Below are 18,767 nucleotides of genomic sequence, written 5' to 3' on the forward strand. Positions count from 1 at the left end.
GGTGGTAAGTATATGGTACATGTTGTTTTAATGTTTTATATTCTAACCCCTTTGTTTTATAAGGTTAGATGTTCACACTTATTTAAAAGTGGGCACCCCCTTTGGGCACCCACTTTGGGGCCAAGGTGGGGAGCCCCACTTTTAAGTGAGTGTGGGGGTGGGCATGGTCACCTACCCCCACTAATCCCCCACATGCAAACGTGGGTATGACCAAAGTAAAACTTCACTTTAATTTAATAAAAAAAAAGGACTCCCTCCATGAAGCGTAGGAGCATCATCGCTTCCCTCTTACGTAGAGAACTGGCGACCACCCTTCCTTGCGCATGTTTACCTCAGGCGACTGCTGGTTTGTATGCGCTTCTGCTCCCAGGCGAGTGCTGCTGGCTGAATCCCCTCTGCTGCGCCTGCCCCTCTACAGGCGGCTGAATACTCTGCTGGTGGCTGCGTGGAAACGTGCAGGGGACTGCTGACTCTACTGCTGGCTGCGCCTGACTCTCTACAGGCGACCCTCTGCTGCTGGCTGCGCCTGACTCTCTACAGGCGGCTGACTCTGCACTACTGCCTGCAACCAAACTCTCTACAGGCGGCTGACTTTACTGCAAGGTGGGCTGCGCCTGACTCTCTACAGGCGGCTACTCTCCCAGGTGACAGTACTTGCAGGTTGCCCATCCTCTTCCGGCTGCGGGTTGCTCATCTTCTACCGGCTGCATCTCTCCAAGCTACGCATGTCCCTACAGACGGCTGGGGCTATGTGCTTGTGTTCCGGCCAGTAAGAACACTGCCCTCAGGCAACTCTGTTTGGGTTCCTCTACACTGCAGCCAAGCCTCTCCTCCTTTGCAAGTGGATGCTTCTTCTCTCACAGCAGGCGGCTGTACCCTTCGTGGTGGTGCTTGTCTTGATGCTACTACTTGAGGCAACTCTTTCTTCGACAAGGGTGGCTTCATAGTCCACACAAACACCACAAGTTTTGGTTTTCTATCAACCATCTACAAGTAAGTGATTTTCAGATTTGAATAAAGTATTTTATGTTTAAATCTGATAAGGGATTCATCCCTCTACGGCCACCCCCGTTCGGTGCCGGGTTGTCCAAGCTGTATTGGCGAACCTCGGTCCAAAGGTGCTGAGATCGGGAGAGCCAGGCGTTAGTACGAGAGCGCTTGTTTGTGCGTGGTCTCGGAACACCAGTGAGGCGCTCTCCGCGGAGTCCAGTGAAAGCACAGGACCGTAGAGATTGGACCACACTAGTGGTCGTTCTGCTTCGAGTTTTCTTCATCGAAATCCGAGCCTACTTGTTTGGTACTGTTTTCATATGTACATGGACATTATCTGGTTCTCAGAACCCATGGAGCATTGTATTCATTAAATACTCCCAATAAATATATCATATATTGAGGGGGGGGTCGGCCCGTTCCGGCCCCAGTGCTGGTGTCCATCTTTCCATTTCATTTCATTTAATTTTCAAGTTGTTTTAAGTTGTCCATTTCAAATTTGTGGTTTTAAAGTTGTGCTATTAATCGTGTGGGTGTCCAACGGAGTCCTTCCCACTTGACGGGATCGGTTTCATCAGTGCCACCCGTGTATGACCTGGACTGTGTTCGATCCATGGGACTGTCACGCCATGGAAGAACCAGTATTCGTGCCGTGTTTTGCCTACGGGACTGTCACACCATAGGGAGACTCGTGCCTGGAACTGTGTCTTACCTATGGGACTGTCACTCCATAGGAAGACCAGGTTTTTATGTATTAAATGTCGTGCCAGTTTTGTGCCGACAGATATTTTGTACTTGTTCCATGAACGGGAGATATGTCCATGTTACTATTTGCACATGCACACATGATTTGCATGCTTGAAACTGTTTTCGCATGATATGTATTCGTGTGTTTGCCTGCTTGACGTGTTACTTAGTGAGCGGGGACGCCTGCCAGTGAGTCGTGAAGTCTGCCCTGTATTCTGACAAGTTTCAGTGCATGTGAACAGGTGGTAAGTATATGGTACATGTTGTTTTAATGTTATATATTCTAACCCTTTGATTTATAAGGTTAGGTGTTCACACTTATTTAAAAGTGGGCACCCCCTTTGGGCACCCACTTTGGGGCCAAGGTGGGGAGCCCCACTTTTAAGTAAGTGTGGGGGTGGGCATGGTCACCTACCCCTACTAATCCCCCACATGCATGCGTGGGTATCACCTAAGTTAACTCCACCTTTATTTTATTAAAAAAAAAGGGCCCCCTTCAAGCGTGGAAGGCATCGCTTCCCTCTTACGTAGAGAACCACCATCGCTGCGCATGTTCCCCTGAGGCGGCCTGTTTTCCATCAACTGTGAGGCGGCTGTTTACTCCACGCTGCTCCCTCTCTCTCCCAGGCGGTTGGCTGTAACTCCCACAGGCGGCTGCTCACTTTCCATCCAAGCGACTGCCTCAACATCTACACAGGCGGCTGCTTCATCTTCCCTCTGTACTGCTGCGCATACTGTTTTCCAGGCGGCTGTCACCTCCAATAGCGACTGTGTACACTGCTGCTGGCTGCGCCTGTTTTACTGCAGGCGGCTGTGTTGCCAGCCCAGCACTGACTGCAGTCGGTTACTCTCCCCCACACGACAGTACACCAGCAGGCAGTTACTCCCTCTGGCGACAGTACTTGCAGGTTGTTTCTTCTCTTCTGGTTGCATCTCTCCAAGCTGTGCATGCCCTAGAGGCGGCTATGGCTATGCGATTGTGTTCCGGCCAGTAGAGCACTACGCTCAGGCGACTCTGTTTGGGCTCCTCCACACTACGGCCAGGCATCTCCTCTCTTGCAAGTGGATGCTTCTTCTTTCACAGCAGGCGGCTGTACCCTTCGTGGTGGTGCTTGTCTTGTTAGTTCTACACGAGGCAACTCTTTCATCAACAAGGGTGGCTTCAAAGTCTACACAAACACCATAAGTTTTGGTCTTCTATCAACCATCTACAAGTAAGTGATTTTTCAGATTTGAATAAAGTATTTTATGTTTAAATCTGATAAAAGATTCATTCCGCTCGGCCAACACCCGTACGGTGCCGGGTTGTCCAAGCTGTATTGGCGAACCTCGGTCCAAAGGTGTTGAGATCGGGAGAGCCAGGCGTTAGTATGAGAGCGCCTGTTTGTGCGTGGTCTCGGAACACCAGTGAGGCGCTCTCTGCGGAGTCCAGTGAAAGCACAGGACCGTAGAGATTGGACCACACTAGTGGTCGTTCTGCTTCGAGTTTTCTTCATCGAAATCCGAGCCTACTTGTTTGGTACTGTTTTCATATGTACATGGACATTATCTGGTTCTCAGAACCCATGGAGCATTGTATTCTTTAAATACTCCCAATAAATATATCATATATTGAGGGGGGGGTCGGCCCGTTCCGGCCCCAGTGCTGGTGTCCATCTTTCCATTTCTGTTCATTTAATTTTCAAGTTGTTCTAAGTTGTCCATTTCATATTTGTGGTTTTAAAGTTGTGCTATTAAGCGTGTGGGTGTCCAACGGAGTCTTTCCCACTTGTCGGGATCAGTTTCATCCGCCTTCCTGGAACGCCGGAACGCCGGTCTGGAGCTCAACGCGTGCTCGGAACGCAGAAACGGCAGGCGGAACGCGACTTACACCGGAACGTGTCGGAACGGCGAGTGGAACGTCGGAACGTAGGGCGGAACGCTAGTTCCGGGCGTTCCGGCATGTGTGCATATGCGCGACGGTGGGTTTATTTGCTGTTCGGGTTTATTTTGCTGCGTCTATTTTTTTGGCTGAGCCTCCTGCTTGAGTGCTCTCCCTACCACTCCACCCTTCCTCTTGGCTGCCCCACACTCTCCGTTCCACCTACTACTCCACCCTTCCTCTTGGCTGCCCCACACTCTCCCTACCTCGTTGGCTTGAGCCTTGGTTGGAGATTGCTTCTTTCGGACCTGGCTATGCTCCACCCTCATCCGAGGCATTGCGCACTACACTTCTAGCCACAGAGAGGACGGCCATAGAGGATGCCTTGGGACCCATTCAGGATCTATGGCGTAGATGTGGCGTCACTATCATGGGTGATGGTTGGAGTGACACTAGGAGCCGCTCCATTCAGGGTATCCTTGCGTACTCTAGAGGATGTAGCTTTTTTATTAAAGCTATTGACAATTTAGAGGCGGGCAAAATTGCAGAGAGATTGGCAAATATTTGGAGTGAAGCCATTGATTACGTGGGTCCCAATAATGTCATCCAGTTTGTTTCTGATGGAGAGAACTCAAACAAGGCAGCAGGGAGGATCATTGCGGATAGGTACCCACATATTTGCTTCACTCCTTGCATGTCACATGGGCTCAACAATCTTCTCAAAGATATTGGTAAGATGCAGTGGGTGGAGCCTTTTATTGAAATGGGCAATCACATTGTTTCATTTATCACTCGCCACCACTACATTTTGGCTGTATTTCGACAGAGATCCCCAAAGGATCTCTTAAAGTATTCAGATACACGCTTTGCATATAATTTCCTTATGCTAAAGCGTCTTTTTGAAGTGAAGAATCATTTGAGGCAGCTTGTAGCTTGTGAGGAGTGGGATGCATGGCGAGAGCGTACCTCAGTGGCAGGTATTCGATGCAGGTCCATAGTTCTTGATGACACTTTTTGGGACACTGTTGAGGTATTGTTGCAGGTTGTGCGGCCAATCATTCCTATGTTGAGGCTTCTTGATGGAGATGAGCCTTGCATTGGCAAGGTGTATGAGGGGATGGACAGGATGATTGAGAGAATCCTATCTCTACAGACTTTGGATGGAGGTAGGAGACAGGAGCTATCTCGTCTTGCGACAGGCAGGTGGACAGAGTATCACTCTGCATTAGAGGCTGCTGCTGCATTTGTGGTGGATCCATAATTTCAAGGCAAAGGACAAGAGACAGATGCAGAGGTTGTGCAGGGTTGGGAGGATATCTTGAGAAAGCTTGTACCCAGTGCAGATGATAGGAGGAGGGCCTTTCCTTCTATCGACAAAAGAGAGGCCTCTTCGCTTTGCAGGATGCACAAAATGATAGGTTCAAGATATCCAGTGCACGGTGGTGGGAGGATTATGGGACAGATACACCATTGCTGCAAAGATTGGCCATTCGAGTGCTTAGCCAGGGTGCTAGCTCCTCGCCATGTGAGCGCTTATGGAGCAGTTTTGGGAACATTGCAAGCAAGAAGGGGAACAGGCTTGGTGTCCAGAAGGCAAATGACCTTGTATTTGTTAATGCGAACTTGCGTTTGCTTAACAAGTTCAGGGCTGAGTGTACTCCAGAGCCATTTATTGGATTTTGCCTTGATCTTGATGACAATGATGGTGAGGATCAGCCAGAGGGAGAGGATGATGTGGAGTAGCATGAGGATGAGCAGATTGAGGGACAGCTTGGACAGGAGGATGAGATCCCACTTGCTGATGACTAGTCTTTGACTCATCAGTTACCTTGGCCCTTGAGGCTAGTTTTGTACTTGTCATACTTATACTTTTGTCATGACTCATATGTCCATTGTACTCAGCTTTTTCAGCTATTATATATCCTCATGCGATGTACTTTCTTTTCAGTTTCTATTTGGAGTCTGGACTCTTTAAATTTTTAATGTTTAAGACTTTAAAGTTTAATCTTGGATATTTTAAATGTTTTGTCATTTTATGTCATATGCTGACATGTCATATGACGTGGCGTTCCCCGACGTTCCCGATCCGCTCCCGTTTCTGTACCCGCTCCTGTTCCAGCATCCGACGTTCCCGGAACGTTCCCGTTCCGCGGTAACTATGCTTCTTTGTCAAGTCATGCAAAGGAGAAGCAATCCATGCAAAGTGCCGAATGAACCTGCGGTTGTAAGAGCATAATCCAAGAAAACTACGGATCTCATGCACCGAACTAAATTTGGGCCAATTCCGAATTGCATCAATCTTTGCAGGATCCATCCGCACTCCATCTTTGGACACAATATGCCCAAGATAATGTATTTTTGACAAGAAGAACTCACTCTTCTTTGCATTTATGAAGAGTTTTTGCTTACGGAGTTCTTCAAAAACAATGGCCAAATGAGCTCTATGCTCTTCTTCGGTCTTCGAGAAGACTAGGATGTCATCAGAGAAGACACCTGTAAATTTCCTGTATCTACGGAATATGCGATCCATCATTCTATTGAATGTAGCTGGGGCATTTGTAAGACCAAAAGGCATAACAAGATACTCATAAAGCCCAAATGCTGTCTTGAAAGCAGTTTTGTGTACATCTTCAGGCACTACACGCACTTGATGATATCCACTCTTGAGATCAATTCGGCTAAAGCATGCCGATCCATCCAACTTGTCAAGGATGTCGTCTATGCGTGGAATCGAAAACTGATTCTTGATGGTAAGCTTATTCACAGCTCTATAATCCACACACATACGAAAGGATCCATCCTTCTTTTGAACCACCCTTTTCACCAGCATCAATTACATGCTCTCGGCCTTTATGCATGAAGGTTATCTTGTTGGTCTTGTAAGCCTTGCACAGATCAATATGTGTATGCCAAGGCTTTCCAAGCAATACATCACAGCCATTCAAAGGCGCCACAAGAGAATCCTCATGATCCACATAGCCTTGAATGTGTATGCGCAACTTGCCAAAAATAGGCATGACCTACACTTCTCTACCAACAAAGGCAGCCCCTGCTTCAATTTGAGGACCCGTGTCCTCCACTTCAATACCCAAAGCAACTGCCATCTGTGTGGATATGAAATTTTCAGATGCACAATCATCAAACATGAACAAAGCGAGCTGATCCTTAAGCTGTCCCCAAGCTTTACATACAACTCTGTCTTTGCTATCATGTGAAGTGTTGCCCTGCACATCCGGAACCATGTGCACATTAGGCTTTGATGCATTTGCATTATCATGCTTCTTCTTGTTTGGGCATGCCTTTGCAATATGCTCGGTGCTACCACAAGTAAAGCATTTCCCCTCACTCATATATTGCTTATTCTGCTCCGGAGTGAGACCATAGTCTCTCAGTTTGAAGGGACGCTTCTTGGTAGTGTTATTGTCATGTGCATGATCAATGCCATGTACCTTCTCAGGGCTAATCCAGAAGGGGGCAGCCAGTAAAAGATCAGTAGAACTAGGAGTTTGGAGCATCTGGTGCAGCAGAGGCCAGTGTGGACTTGTAGCAGGGGCATGGAACTTTGGAAGGGTATGGATGAGCTGTCGGCTGCTTGCAAAGGTGGGCGGCTGGACCAGATCAGAAGTGGCTGGTCCAGATATGACACAAACGCAGATTTTTGTATGGTTTTATGCTCACGATTGCTGGCCGACCAGCAGTCGGCCAGTTCTACAATATTCCAAGGCCTATAAATAGGCACACATGCTCATTGTAAAAGGCATTCAATCCTCTAGGGATTGGGTTAGTAGGAGTCCCATAGGGGGACAGAATTTTGGGTGTTATCACCTTTTTATGAAGGTAGCCTAGGGCTGTAGCAAAGTACCCTTTTTGTACTATAATATACTGAAATTCCAGCACATCTCTCTCTCTCTACTCTCTCTCTATATCTGCGTTTTGCATCAGATGGTTTCCAGGAGTGTTTAGGGCTGAAAGAAGGCTCCCAGAGCTTCCGCGCGTTTTATTGGTATCAGAGCATTAGGCTCAGCAAAGCTTAACACTGAATCAGTCCCATATGATGGTGTACAGGTCCAAGGTACAAGAAAGTACACGGATATGAAGCCCAAGGCAAGGAACACAGAATCGGGAAGAGCTCCTAGGAGGTTTTTGGTGGTGTGCCACAAAGCCAAAGGGGATGGCAGTCCTGTGAGCCAGATAGGTTCTCGGGCAACGGTCCCAAGGGAGGATTATCCTCCAAGGGTGATGTGAGAGTGCCAGACTCATTTCTCAGGAATGAAGACCAAGACAGTGTTCAGAGTCAGGGCAGGAATGGATTGTGGACTAGATGGAACAGATGCATAGATCTTAGTCTGAGACAAAGTGGTTTGGAGAACAGGCCGGGCTTTCAGAGAAAAGGGTTGTCAGGGATGGATGGATGACAGAGGGACTTCGGGAAAGGATTTGGTATGATGACAGTCATCCAAGAGCAGGTTGGAATCCCGTCATCAAGTTTAGCAGAGGGGGATGTCATGTGCATGATCAATGCCATGTACCTTCTCAGGGCTAATCCAGAAGGGGGCAGCCAGTAAAAGATCAGTAGAACTAGGAGTTTGGAGCATCTGGTGCAGCAGAGGCCAGTGTGGACTTGTAGCAGGGGCATGGAAGGGCATGGATGAGTTGTCGGCTGCTTGCAAAGGTGGGTGGCTGGACCAGTTCAAGGCGGCTGGACCAGATCAGAAGCGGTTGGTCCAGATATGACACAAACGCAGATTTTTGTATGGTTTTATGCCCACGACTGCTGGCTGACCAGCAGTCGGCAAGTTCTACAATATTCCAAGGCCTATAAATAGGCACACATGCTCATTGTAAAAGGCATTCAATCCTCTAGGAATTGGGTCAGTAGTAGTAGGAGTCTCATAGAGGGACATAATTTTGGGTGTTATCACCTTTTTATGAAGGCAGCCTAGGACTGTAGCAAAGTACCCTTTTTGTACTATATGAAATATACTGAAATTCCAGCACATCTCTCTCTCTCTACTCTCTCTCTATATCTGTGTTTTGCATTAGATGGTTTCCAAGAGTGTTTAGGGCTGAAAGAAGACTCCCAGAGCTTCCGCGCGTTAGAGTTATTTTCAGTCTTTGGACCATTTTTATCTTGGTTTTGGTCCTTTTTAGGTGGCTGTCCATTATTTTGCAAGTTTTGGACAGCCCTCTCTTTGCCTTGAAATGAGGGTTTAGCCTTATTGGATCGACTCAAGTTGAGTTTCAATTGTTCGGTGGCGGTGGCGGTTGCAATTAGTTGGTGTAAGTTATGACTAGGATACATTTGTAGTCCTGCTTTGTACACGGGTTGCAATCCCGATTGAAACCTTTTCTTCCTTTCCGCCTCGGTGACATGCATAAATGGAGACACCTCCAAAAGCACTTTTCAAAACTTTTGTAGATATGCATTTACCGATTCCCCCTCGTTTTGCTTCACCCAATCCCACTTCATTGTTATCTCATTCAATGCATTGGGAGGCAAGAATTGAGCATAGAACCTCTCCTTGAACACTTCCCATGATCTAACAAGATTCGGTGAGAGCTTCTCCGTGAAATGGGCAGCAGTGCCTTTCATGAACATGCCTACATGCCGGATCATGGATTTGTGAGTGAAATTCTCATCACTGAAAGCAATATCAAACTGGGCAATAAAAGCAAGTGCCTTTGATGCATCATATTCTCCATGATATGTGTCAAACTTCACAGATTTGTCTCCGGCTTTGAAGTCACGAGACTTTGATGCATGTGCGTGCATCTCAACATGTTTTCCCCCATGTTTGTCCATTGGGACAGCCCCTGTGACTGGCATCATTTTAGGACCAAAAGGTGATGCATACATACATGTGTCCTGTAAGCATGAGGCATGGTTGGTCCCTCAACATGCATTGATACATTTTCAGCCATAGCTTCTCCCTCACGAGCACACTCAAAGGCATAAGTGGCATGAGAGAGACGTGGAATACCTGCACCAACAGAAAATTGCAGCCCATGTTGCATGTGTTGTGCATGCACATTTTCAGCTGGCAATGGCATTTGACATACATTTTGACCACTGCCATAAACATTGTATCCTTCACGGGCTACATAAGGCATTCTTGCATGGCGTGAAGTCACTGATTGTTCCTCTCCCATAGCATGGAGATTCATCCTCTTAGACATAAGTTCTTGTTCGGGCACCTGTGGGGATTCCAAGACATGTGGGATGGTTGCCTTTTCTGCATAGGCATTCTCGGTACGAGCCAAGTATGCACGTGCTGCATCCCTCGGTTGCATGTGCAACTCTTGAGCAATCATTGCCATTGCATGATCCATATAAGATTCAGCTTTCTTGGCCTTCAAACGGTCATGTACCAATGGATCCTCGCGGCGGTAGAGATTCAATTCTTCTTGTTGTGCATGTAGAAGAGCCTGGATACGAGTAAGTTTAGCCCTCAAGACTATGGACTCTTCTTCCTGCATCTTCTCTTTGCCACGGGATGGCTGTCCCACATATTCATGTTCCCTATTGTGCACCACATGAGTTTGCTCATCCTGTACAACATTGGAAGCATGCATTTCATTGTCCCTGCCTCTTGTGTTAGCATCTCCAACATTCATTGTATGGCTGTCCATAATGTTCTAAGTGTAGAGATAGTTAGTGTTCACGGTGATCGTCTCTCACGATAGAAGAGAACCGTATGCTCTGATACCAATGTAACTTGGTTGAACACAATGCTAATCAATACACTTAAGTACACTAAGATTTGATGGACACTTGCCCAAATACAAGAAGTAAATTGCTGAATTGACAAGAGACACACAATGAGCCGGAACGGCCGACCCCTCCCTCAAATAAAGTATATTGATCTTGGGAGAATCAAGTACATAGTGTCATGGGCATTTCTGACCAGATTTCCATACCAATGTATATGAATACAGCATTGCAAACAAGTGGTTGCCGATGTAGACTTGCAATCCACGCTACCCTCTCAAGTGCCCATGTTCCCTACCATCTGCTCTCTATTGTTCCACCAACATATGGTAGCAACAATCTGCAAGAGAGCACGTAGGACAAGAGAACACTACACAGGGTATGTGATCTTGTAATCCGGTTCCTTCCTCCTGCTACTTGCTCCCATATTTAAGCATAAAAGCTTACCAATAGCAAGTAGAGTCGATGACAGCGGAAGTCTTTGCGATGGAAGTCCTTGGAGTGTTGAGATCTTCGATTTGTCGCATTTCTTCGGGACAAAAGTCTTCAAGAGGATGAAGGGAACCTTGGGAAAGCTTCCCCTATGGTCCAACTTAAGAAAGGAGGGTTGAAATTAGGGTTTTCAGCAAAAGACCAGAAATTACAGCAATAAAGAGAGCTGTTTTGTTGAATTTCAGTCATTGGGAGTGTGTAGGAGAGTGATTAGCATCCGGAAACACTCTTGGAAGCTTGAAAAACACCGTAGCAAGCTTGGAAATGGAGTTGGGAAGGAGAAAGTGCAGAAAATGTAGCCCAACAGCCCTCATGAAGGAGGCGCCCATCTCTAAAGAGGAGGAAGAATTGAAATCCGGCCTTTGTAGAAAAGCCAACCATCACATATCAAAAAGTGGCATGGTCCTGTGGCATTCAGTTCTTGTTCCCATTATGTACCGAATTCCTCGAAATCCGCGTACATGTGCTTCATGTCATCTTGTCACGTAAGAGCAAGGTGGTTTGAATCAAAGTCACAGTTCCCTTTTTGCCCAAAGCATCAGCAGGTACCAGCAAGGTGGTTTGAATCAAAGTCACGGTTCCCTTTCTGCTCAAAGCATTGGCCACTGGGTTGGCCTTTCATGGGAGGTACTCAATCATACCACCAAATTGCTGGAAGATCTGGCTCTAATGGTGCTGACGATCACTCCACTGTGCACTTGGCATTGTCTGAATCCAGCGTAATGCCTGATAGTGAGTGTGAACCTCAAATTCACGGCCATAGAGGAAATGTTTCAGGGCCTGAATAACTGCTAGGAGTTTCCGATCCTAGATCGAGTAATTCTTTTCCACAGGCAGTAACTTACGAGACATGTAAGCTACTGGATGGCCATTCTGTTGTAACACCTCTCCAATTGCGATGTTACTCGCATCGGTGGTCACTTGGAACGTCTCGTCACACGTGGCAAGCACTAGACAAGGCGCTTCTAACAAAGCCACCTTGAGATTCTTGAATGCCTCCAACGCTCATGGAGTCATTCGGATCCACTGCCTTCTAGTCTTGATCCCCTTTAGCAGATCGGTGAGATCTGCCGAAAGGTCAGAAAACTTGTCTATGTGGGTGGAGTATGCTTGGCATATACCCACAAAGGATCTGATGTCATAAGCAGTTTGTGGTACTTCCCAATTGACAATCTCGACCACCTTGGCCGGATCAGGTTGGGTGCCTTCAATACTGATAATATATCCAAGGTAGTGAACCTTGAACAAATAAAATTCCGACTTCTTCTCATTGATGTAGAGCTTGTTGCTTTCCAGCAACTTCAGGACTTTCTCTACATCAATGTCGTGCTGCTCAATAGTAGTTGGAAATACCAATATGTCATCTAGAAATATAAACATACACTTTTCTATTAAGTCCCTGAAAACACGCATCGTCATGCGGTTGCGTTCGTCAAGCCAAAAGGCATGACCACAAATTCATAGTGAGCCCATTTCGTGCGAAAGGTTGTCTTGCGGATGTCTCTCTCAACAATCCTCACCTGGTGGTACCCACTCTTCAAGTCCAGTTTCGAGAACATCTTGGTTCCATTTAGCCTCTCGAGAATATAATCTAATCGAGGCATTGGGAACTTAATTTTGATAGTTAGCTTATTGAGTGCACGATAATCGACACATAATCGAGAAGACCCATCCTTCTTCTTGACAAACAGGATCGGTGCTGCAAATGGTGACACATTTTTGGTGTGGGCATGAGCCCACTGGGTCCACCAAGGAATGGCCTCACTTCCAAGTGCCAACTAGCCAAGATCACTCTGTCAGTATCATTTTGTCTAATTGCGGCAAAATAAGCTTCAAAATGATGCAACCAAGAATAAAGAGTTGTGGGGTTGAGTTTACCATTATGCTTACTGAAGTTCATTTTCTCGAAATGACTCGAGGAAGCTGCTGGTGTCATTCTTGCATCTAAAGCCACACAAGGTATCTTTCGTGTTCCACACATCGCTTGGTTTCTTCTTGTGCAGCAGCACGGGATGCTGCCGCATGGTCTTCCATCTGTCGAATCTCCATTGCTCGCATCTACAACTCGAGCATCGAACTTGGTTGCGGTCGTAACCCTTAAAAAGGGTCATTTTGTAGAGGATATGGGATTTGGGAAACGGAAGGAGAGGGAGGAGGAGACGGAGAAAGAGGGGCTAGAAAACAGGTGCGCTCGTCTAGGACCAAGGCCAAGATCTTCGCCTTCTGCTCTTCCAATTTGGTGCCCTGTTTTTGCGATTGCTTGCATCATCTGTTGGAACATCTCCTGTACACTCATGTTTACTGCCCTCGAAGGACTGCCTGGTGCACTTTGCTTCGAAGTTTATCGTCTCTCTCTTCGTCGTAGCTCACCATAGCAGGAAAAAATGCACCTCCTTTCCGGAGCGCAATCTGACCATCCACTGTGTGTGTGGGAGACTTCTGGAGGCTGAAAACCAACCGTCCTTCGAGGGGCGGGAGTCACACCGAAAGGGGTGGTCCACCGGAGTCTAGAAACCAACCACACAAGCGAGATTTTTTTTTGGGGGTTTTTCTGGTTGAATCTTCACACTTGAAGAAGGCTCTGATACCAGTGTAGCATGCGGAAGCTTCGTGGTCGAATCGGTAACTTCAATGCTCAAATTTCAGCAATCATTCATGACAAAAATAACGCACAATATTGAAGATGTGCAGAAAATAGAGTGAGAGAGAGGGAGAAGAGGTGTTAACTATTTGGCCCTCCAAGCTCTTTTTCACATGATGGAACTCTTGCCCGGACAGATGGACAGGTTGGTGGACAGTTGGGAATAAGGTTCTTAAAACTGGCAGCGGAGCTATAGGAGGCAGCATGCGGATTTTTTGAGCAGCGGCGGCTCTGGGCGCGGCGGCGGTGGCAGCTTCGTCTGCTGCGGCGGCAGTTCTGAAGCAACGACGGCTCTACAGGCAGGGTTGAGGCAGAGGGTGGAGAGTAAGATGATGATGATAATGATGAAGCTCTTGCTCTTCATAAGGTGAGTCTCTCAAGGTGGCTCTCTCAAATTCTTCTCCACGAGGTTGATCCGTAAAGAGGTGTTCTTCAAAAAATTGTTCTCTATCATCAAGAGGAATACAAGCTTCTTATATACTTGAAAGGGGTCCCTGCTTTTTGCCATGCCTTGCTTTTGCCTTTTTGCCTTACTTTTTGCTTTTCCTTTTTTTTTATAATTATTTTATTATTAGCCAAATATAGCTAGAGTTCTTGATTTACACTTTTGTAGCTTCAGGGCCTTGCTTTTTGCCCCTGGAGCTGCTTTTTGGGAAAGCGGTTTTTAGCTTTTTGATCCAGTTTGGTGTCCTCTTTCCAATAATGCTCTTAGCTCTTGGTCAACACAGTTGACTTTTTGCTTTTTCTTGCTTTTTGACCAAGATTGGTGCTTTTTCCTGTGCCGGTTTTAAGAACCCTGTTCCCACGTGTGCACCAACCTGTCCATGTGTCTGGGCCACAGTTCCATCATGTGAAAAAGAGCTTGGAGGGCCAAATAGTTACAAGAGGACATAGTATTGAGTCCCAAATACCCTCTCTAGGGCCCCCACCATGAATGGTGTATTTGCTTTATTAGAATCATGTAAATCAGAAAATAAAGAATGAACCTTGACTTGCAATGTTCACCTTGGTTGGACCACTCCCCTTGGCTGTCCTGGCCCTTGAAACGCGGCAACCCTTTGTCAATAATGAGATGCTAGAACTGAATTCTGGGCTGGGCTTTTATACCCCTTCAGGCTTCTAGTCGGCCAGCTTTACAAAAGTCGGGCTGCTGGAAAATCCTCACGACTAGGAACAAATAGCATTTAATGCTATAAATGCCATCATTTCACTCCTTAAAAGTGGCTGGCCATCTAAGCACACATGCTGGGCAGCCCCTGTGCTGGCTGTGTGGGCTGCCCCATACCTGGCCGACTGGCTGGCCAGGGCCCCTAGGGCTGGCCGACAGCCTGTCCAGCCCATGCCAAGGCAGGTGGGCACAGCATGGGGCCCTCCTGGCCCCTTGGGGTTGCTATAAGCTGCTCCATGCCCACAAGAAGAGCCTTAGGCTCTGCTTTGGGGTAGCCCTATATGCATCCACAGACGTCTAGCATCTAGTTGCAAACCAGATACACAGATCATCTGACATCATTCCAGAGGGAGACTTAGTACGGATTGGCATTGCTTCATGTTCAAGACAATGCCCACTTGACCTCGGACGCGTAGAGTGGAACCCTAGCTTACTTGTCCCGGACTGGGCTCACATGGGACCAGTTTCCACTCTAGGTCTTGCACCTTGTTGTTCAGATATGTCTATGTGGCATCCAAGTGCGGGATGCACGTGACAGATTGACCTTCGGACATCATGCTGCCACCAAGTAATGACTTCCTTAGTGAGGTGTGGAGTTGCCAGATGGACTTTGTCTTAAGGATTTGCAACTTTAGCCAACGGAAAATATGCAACAAAGGGATGTATAAATTGCATGACTGAAGAATGATCACATGTACCATCATACTTACTAAAGTTTGATTGAGCTCGTATGATGGTAGTTAATGGAGTGGTTGAGGAACTAGGACTGGTTGCCAATTTGGGGAGCTTGGAGGGTTGTTGGCAACTATTGATGCTGGAGTTGCATGGCTTCTTGATCGAGCTTATGTTGATACTCCAACGCCGTGCGTTTTGCCTGGCATCGGTCTTCGGCCTCCTTGCGTGTATCAGTGGATGTATTACTTGGAGTATGTTCCACAAGACATGGGTGGTTTAGACATACAGGTGCTGAGCAATACTGATGGATACATGTTTCTAAGGAGTATGGTTCTTTGTTCAGCTTTCTTCTTTTAGGGTGCATCGGAGACGATGTAAGTAGTTCTTGTGCTCCATTTGAGCTGATGCATTAGTGGTTGGAGTCTAGATAGCGGAGTTTGCTGGGCTATTCTCTAGAGTGTTCTTCTTGTGGGCTGCCGGAGGATACTCAGAGGTTTGCAGTGTTTTTTCATGGACGGTTGGACAAACGGGGAGTGCTCGACTAGGTGGAAGTTGGTCATCCGCAGGTTTCTTTGCTTGTCTTTGTGCTGATGCGACGAGGACGGAATGTGAGCCTTCGCAGGGAGCGCAAAGTGGTCTCGCAGTGTTCGGGATCTTGCGTATCTTGGATGAGCTTTGATTGGATCTTTTCCTTTTATGAAAGGGCACTTTATATGGACACCGTGCAGCTGAGTACAGCTGCAATGCAAGTACGGGAGAATGTGACACACCTATGAGTATGTAGGGCAGAGCCAGACATGAGATAGCAAATGACGAGTATGGTCGGACAGTGCAGGTGACATGCGGCATTGCCATGCTGCTGTGATGTTGTGGTAGTGGTGACATGGCATTGATGACGTGGTGATTGGGTACAGCTGGCTGACAACATTACTATTGACCGAATATTCATCTTCTTTCCTCAGTGTTGTACTTCACAGAGCGTTTCTTTGTAGGCAAAGTGCTAGCCAAGAGTGTATAGTAGGTCACATGGCTCTGATTTGACGTCTTCATTCATAGCCACATCTTGTACTTGAATTTCAGTTGTACTACTAAATTCTTGTATATAATACCAAACAGTAGTTTAGGACACGTGTGTGTGCTGAATGTGTGATTCCCCTGCACTCTTCTTTCTCTCTCTCGAAAACCCTAGCACATAGACGCAAGTGTTCTACATTTATGCTTTTGAGCTTCTAGGTCACACTGTGCGTGATGAGAAAATCGACTGCATTTGAGTGGGCTTCATCATGGCTTGGTCTGCACTTCACCTGTGGAGGAATCATTGCTCATTATGTACGAAGATATGACGAATAAGAAGCTAGGCATTTTGTATTTAGAAATCTGCATCTACTCTTGGGTTTTGATAATGGTAGTAAGGACACCATAGCACACGATCTATAGTATGAAGGATGATCTGAAGCATTTTGCATGAGGTTAACAGTGCAGTTTTTTGCTGATCAGGTAGGGATTAATCCATGCATTGTTGGTGTTAATTAATCCATGAAGATCTCACATATTAATTTTTTTGGGAAAGTTTTTCCTTTGCTGGATGTGGTTATGTTTAGCAACTGGAATGCACACTACTGATGTGATTGTGGGGGTTATCTTTTTTTAGGCAATTGATCACATAATCAACTCCGCAGCCAAGACAAATTACATGTCTGCAGGGCAGATTCCTGTCCCTATTGTGTTTAGAGGGCCAAATGGGGCTGCCGCAGGAGTTGCTGCACAGCATTCACAGGTGATTTTATTTGATTTCATATTCTCATTTGGTGCAGGAGCCTTATAGCTACACATGGTTTGACATTATTTTTTGCTTGCATGTGCAGTGCTTTGCTGCATGGTATGGCTCATGTCCAGGGCTCAAGGTTCTCTCTCCTTACTCCTCAGAGGATGCACGTGGCTTGTTGAAGGCAGCAATTCGGGATCCTAATCCTGTGGTATTTTTAGAAAATGAGCTACTGTATGTATTCCTTGCCTTTTATTGATGTGCCCCATCAAGTTATATCAATGTATTGATGATTAGGCAAGGTCTGGACAATTGTGGTTCTTGCAGGTTGTTTTTCTCTGCTTATTCTGCAAATGCAAGTGTCTAAGTTATTTAGGTACAGTCTATCGATGTTTTCTTTTTCAATTAAAGGTAACACTTACAGAAAGACATGCAGATCTATACATATTTTGATTTTGAGAGAGAGAGAGAGAGAGAGAGAGAGAGATTCTCAAAAGACCTCAAGGGTCTATGAGAACAAAAAATAGTACCATAGCTCAATGGCAATACTGATCCATGAGGGGAAAGAAACTGAAAACTGAAGGCAACTAGCTACCGTGTAGAAAGTAGTACAAATAGCCGTGGGGCTAATCCGAGGTGCCAGTATGGGAGGAATGCATGCCTCATCCAATAATAGTACCCTCCTCCATGACAGAGCACAGAGCTGTGTTGATGTCAGTCTTGTGCAGAGAGAGAGAGAGAGAGAGAGAGAGAGAGAGAGATATTAACGTCTACGAGAGGCCAAAGTCGGCCTATGAGACAAAAAATAATACAACTGTGTTCTTCCGGTCATCGGAAGAAAAGAAACAAAAGAAAAAGTGTGCATGTGTCTGGATACAACTGTGAATCATCATGGATCGGTGGAGCCCATATACAAACAATATAAGGGTGTGGGGATGTGGATGGAGTGCTAAGGCAAGATGCATCTCTATATGCTGAAGGGGTAGTACAAGCATGCTATGCAGATCTATGTCTAACTCCATCCAGTGCCATAAGAGGGATATAAGATATCATACATCGCCGATGCTGAGGCTGTGAATGGCATGAACATGTACCATGAGTCTGAATGAAAGCGAGAAGAGAGAGAGAGAGAGAGAGAGAGAGAGAGAGAGAGAGATTCTCAAAAGACCTCAAGGGTCTATGAGAACAAAAAATAGTACCATAGCTCAATGGCAATACTGATCCATGAGGGAAAAAAAACTGAAAACTGAAGGCAACTAGCTACCTATACGATGAATGTGTGTAGAAAGTAGTACAAATAGCCATGGGGCTAATCCGAGGTGCCAGTATGGGAGGAATGCATGCCTCATCCAATAATAGTACCCTCCTCCATGACAGAGCACCGAGCTGTGTTGATGTCAGTCTTGTGCAAAGAAAACTGTTTATGAGAGAGAGAGAGAGAGAGAGAGAGAGAGAGAGAGAGAGAGAGAGTTGTATTAAGGTCTTCAAAAGGCCAAAATGACCTATGAGACCAAAAGGTTACCTCATATCCATGAGGTACATCAGCCTGGGTACAAAAAAGCAATAAAGAAAGATAACAAAAATCTAGAATGATAAAATCTGATCTAGGTACATGAGCAGAGAGCTCTCATATCACCCTAATACATCCCTCATGGGCCGCTGTGACATGGTGAGAGAGAGAGAGAGAGAGAGAGAGAGAGAGAGAGATATTAAGCGTCT

At 46.3% G+C, this 18,767-nt stretch overlaps 1 protein-coding gene across 1 annotated transcript in view; it reads left to right on the forward strand.

Annotated features, from left to right (window-relative positions):
* Positions 1-18,767, forward strand: part of LOC147625653 (pyruvate dehydrogenase E1 component subunit beta-1, mitochondrial-like) — a 98,983-nt gene that overhangs the window by 19,813 nt on the left and 60,403 nt on the right. The window contains exons 7-8 of the mRNA XM_086817175.1: positions 16,935-17,060; positions 17,149-17,282. Coding sequence (XP_086673301.1) covers positions 16,935-17,060; positions 17,149-17,282 — 260 coding nt within the window. The remainder of the gene's footprint in view (positions 1-16,934; positions 17,061-17,148; positions 17,283-18,767) is intronic.

This window comes from Cibotium barometz, chromosome 23 (assembly GCF_041138505.1).
Source record: "Cibotium barometz isolate CiBa-2024 chromosome 23, ASM4113850v1, whole genome shotgun sequence".
NCBI lineage: Eukaryota > Viridiplantae > Streptophyta > Polypodiopsida > Cyatheales > Cibotiaceae > Cibotium > Cibotium barometz.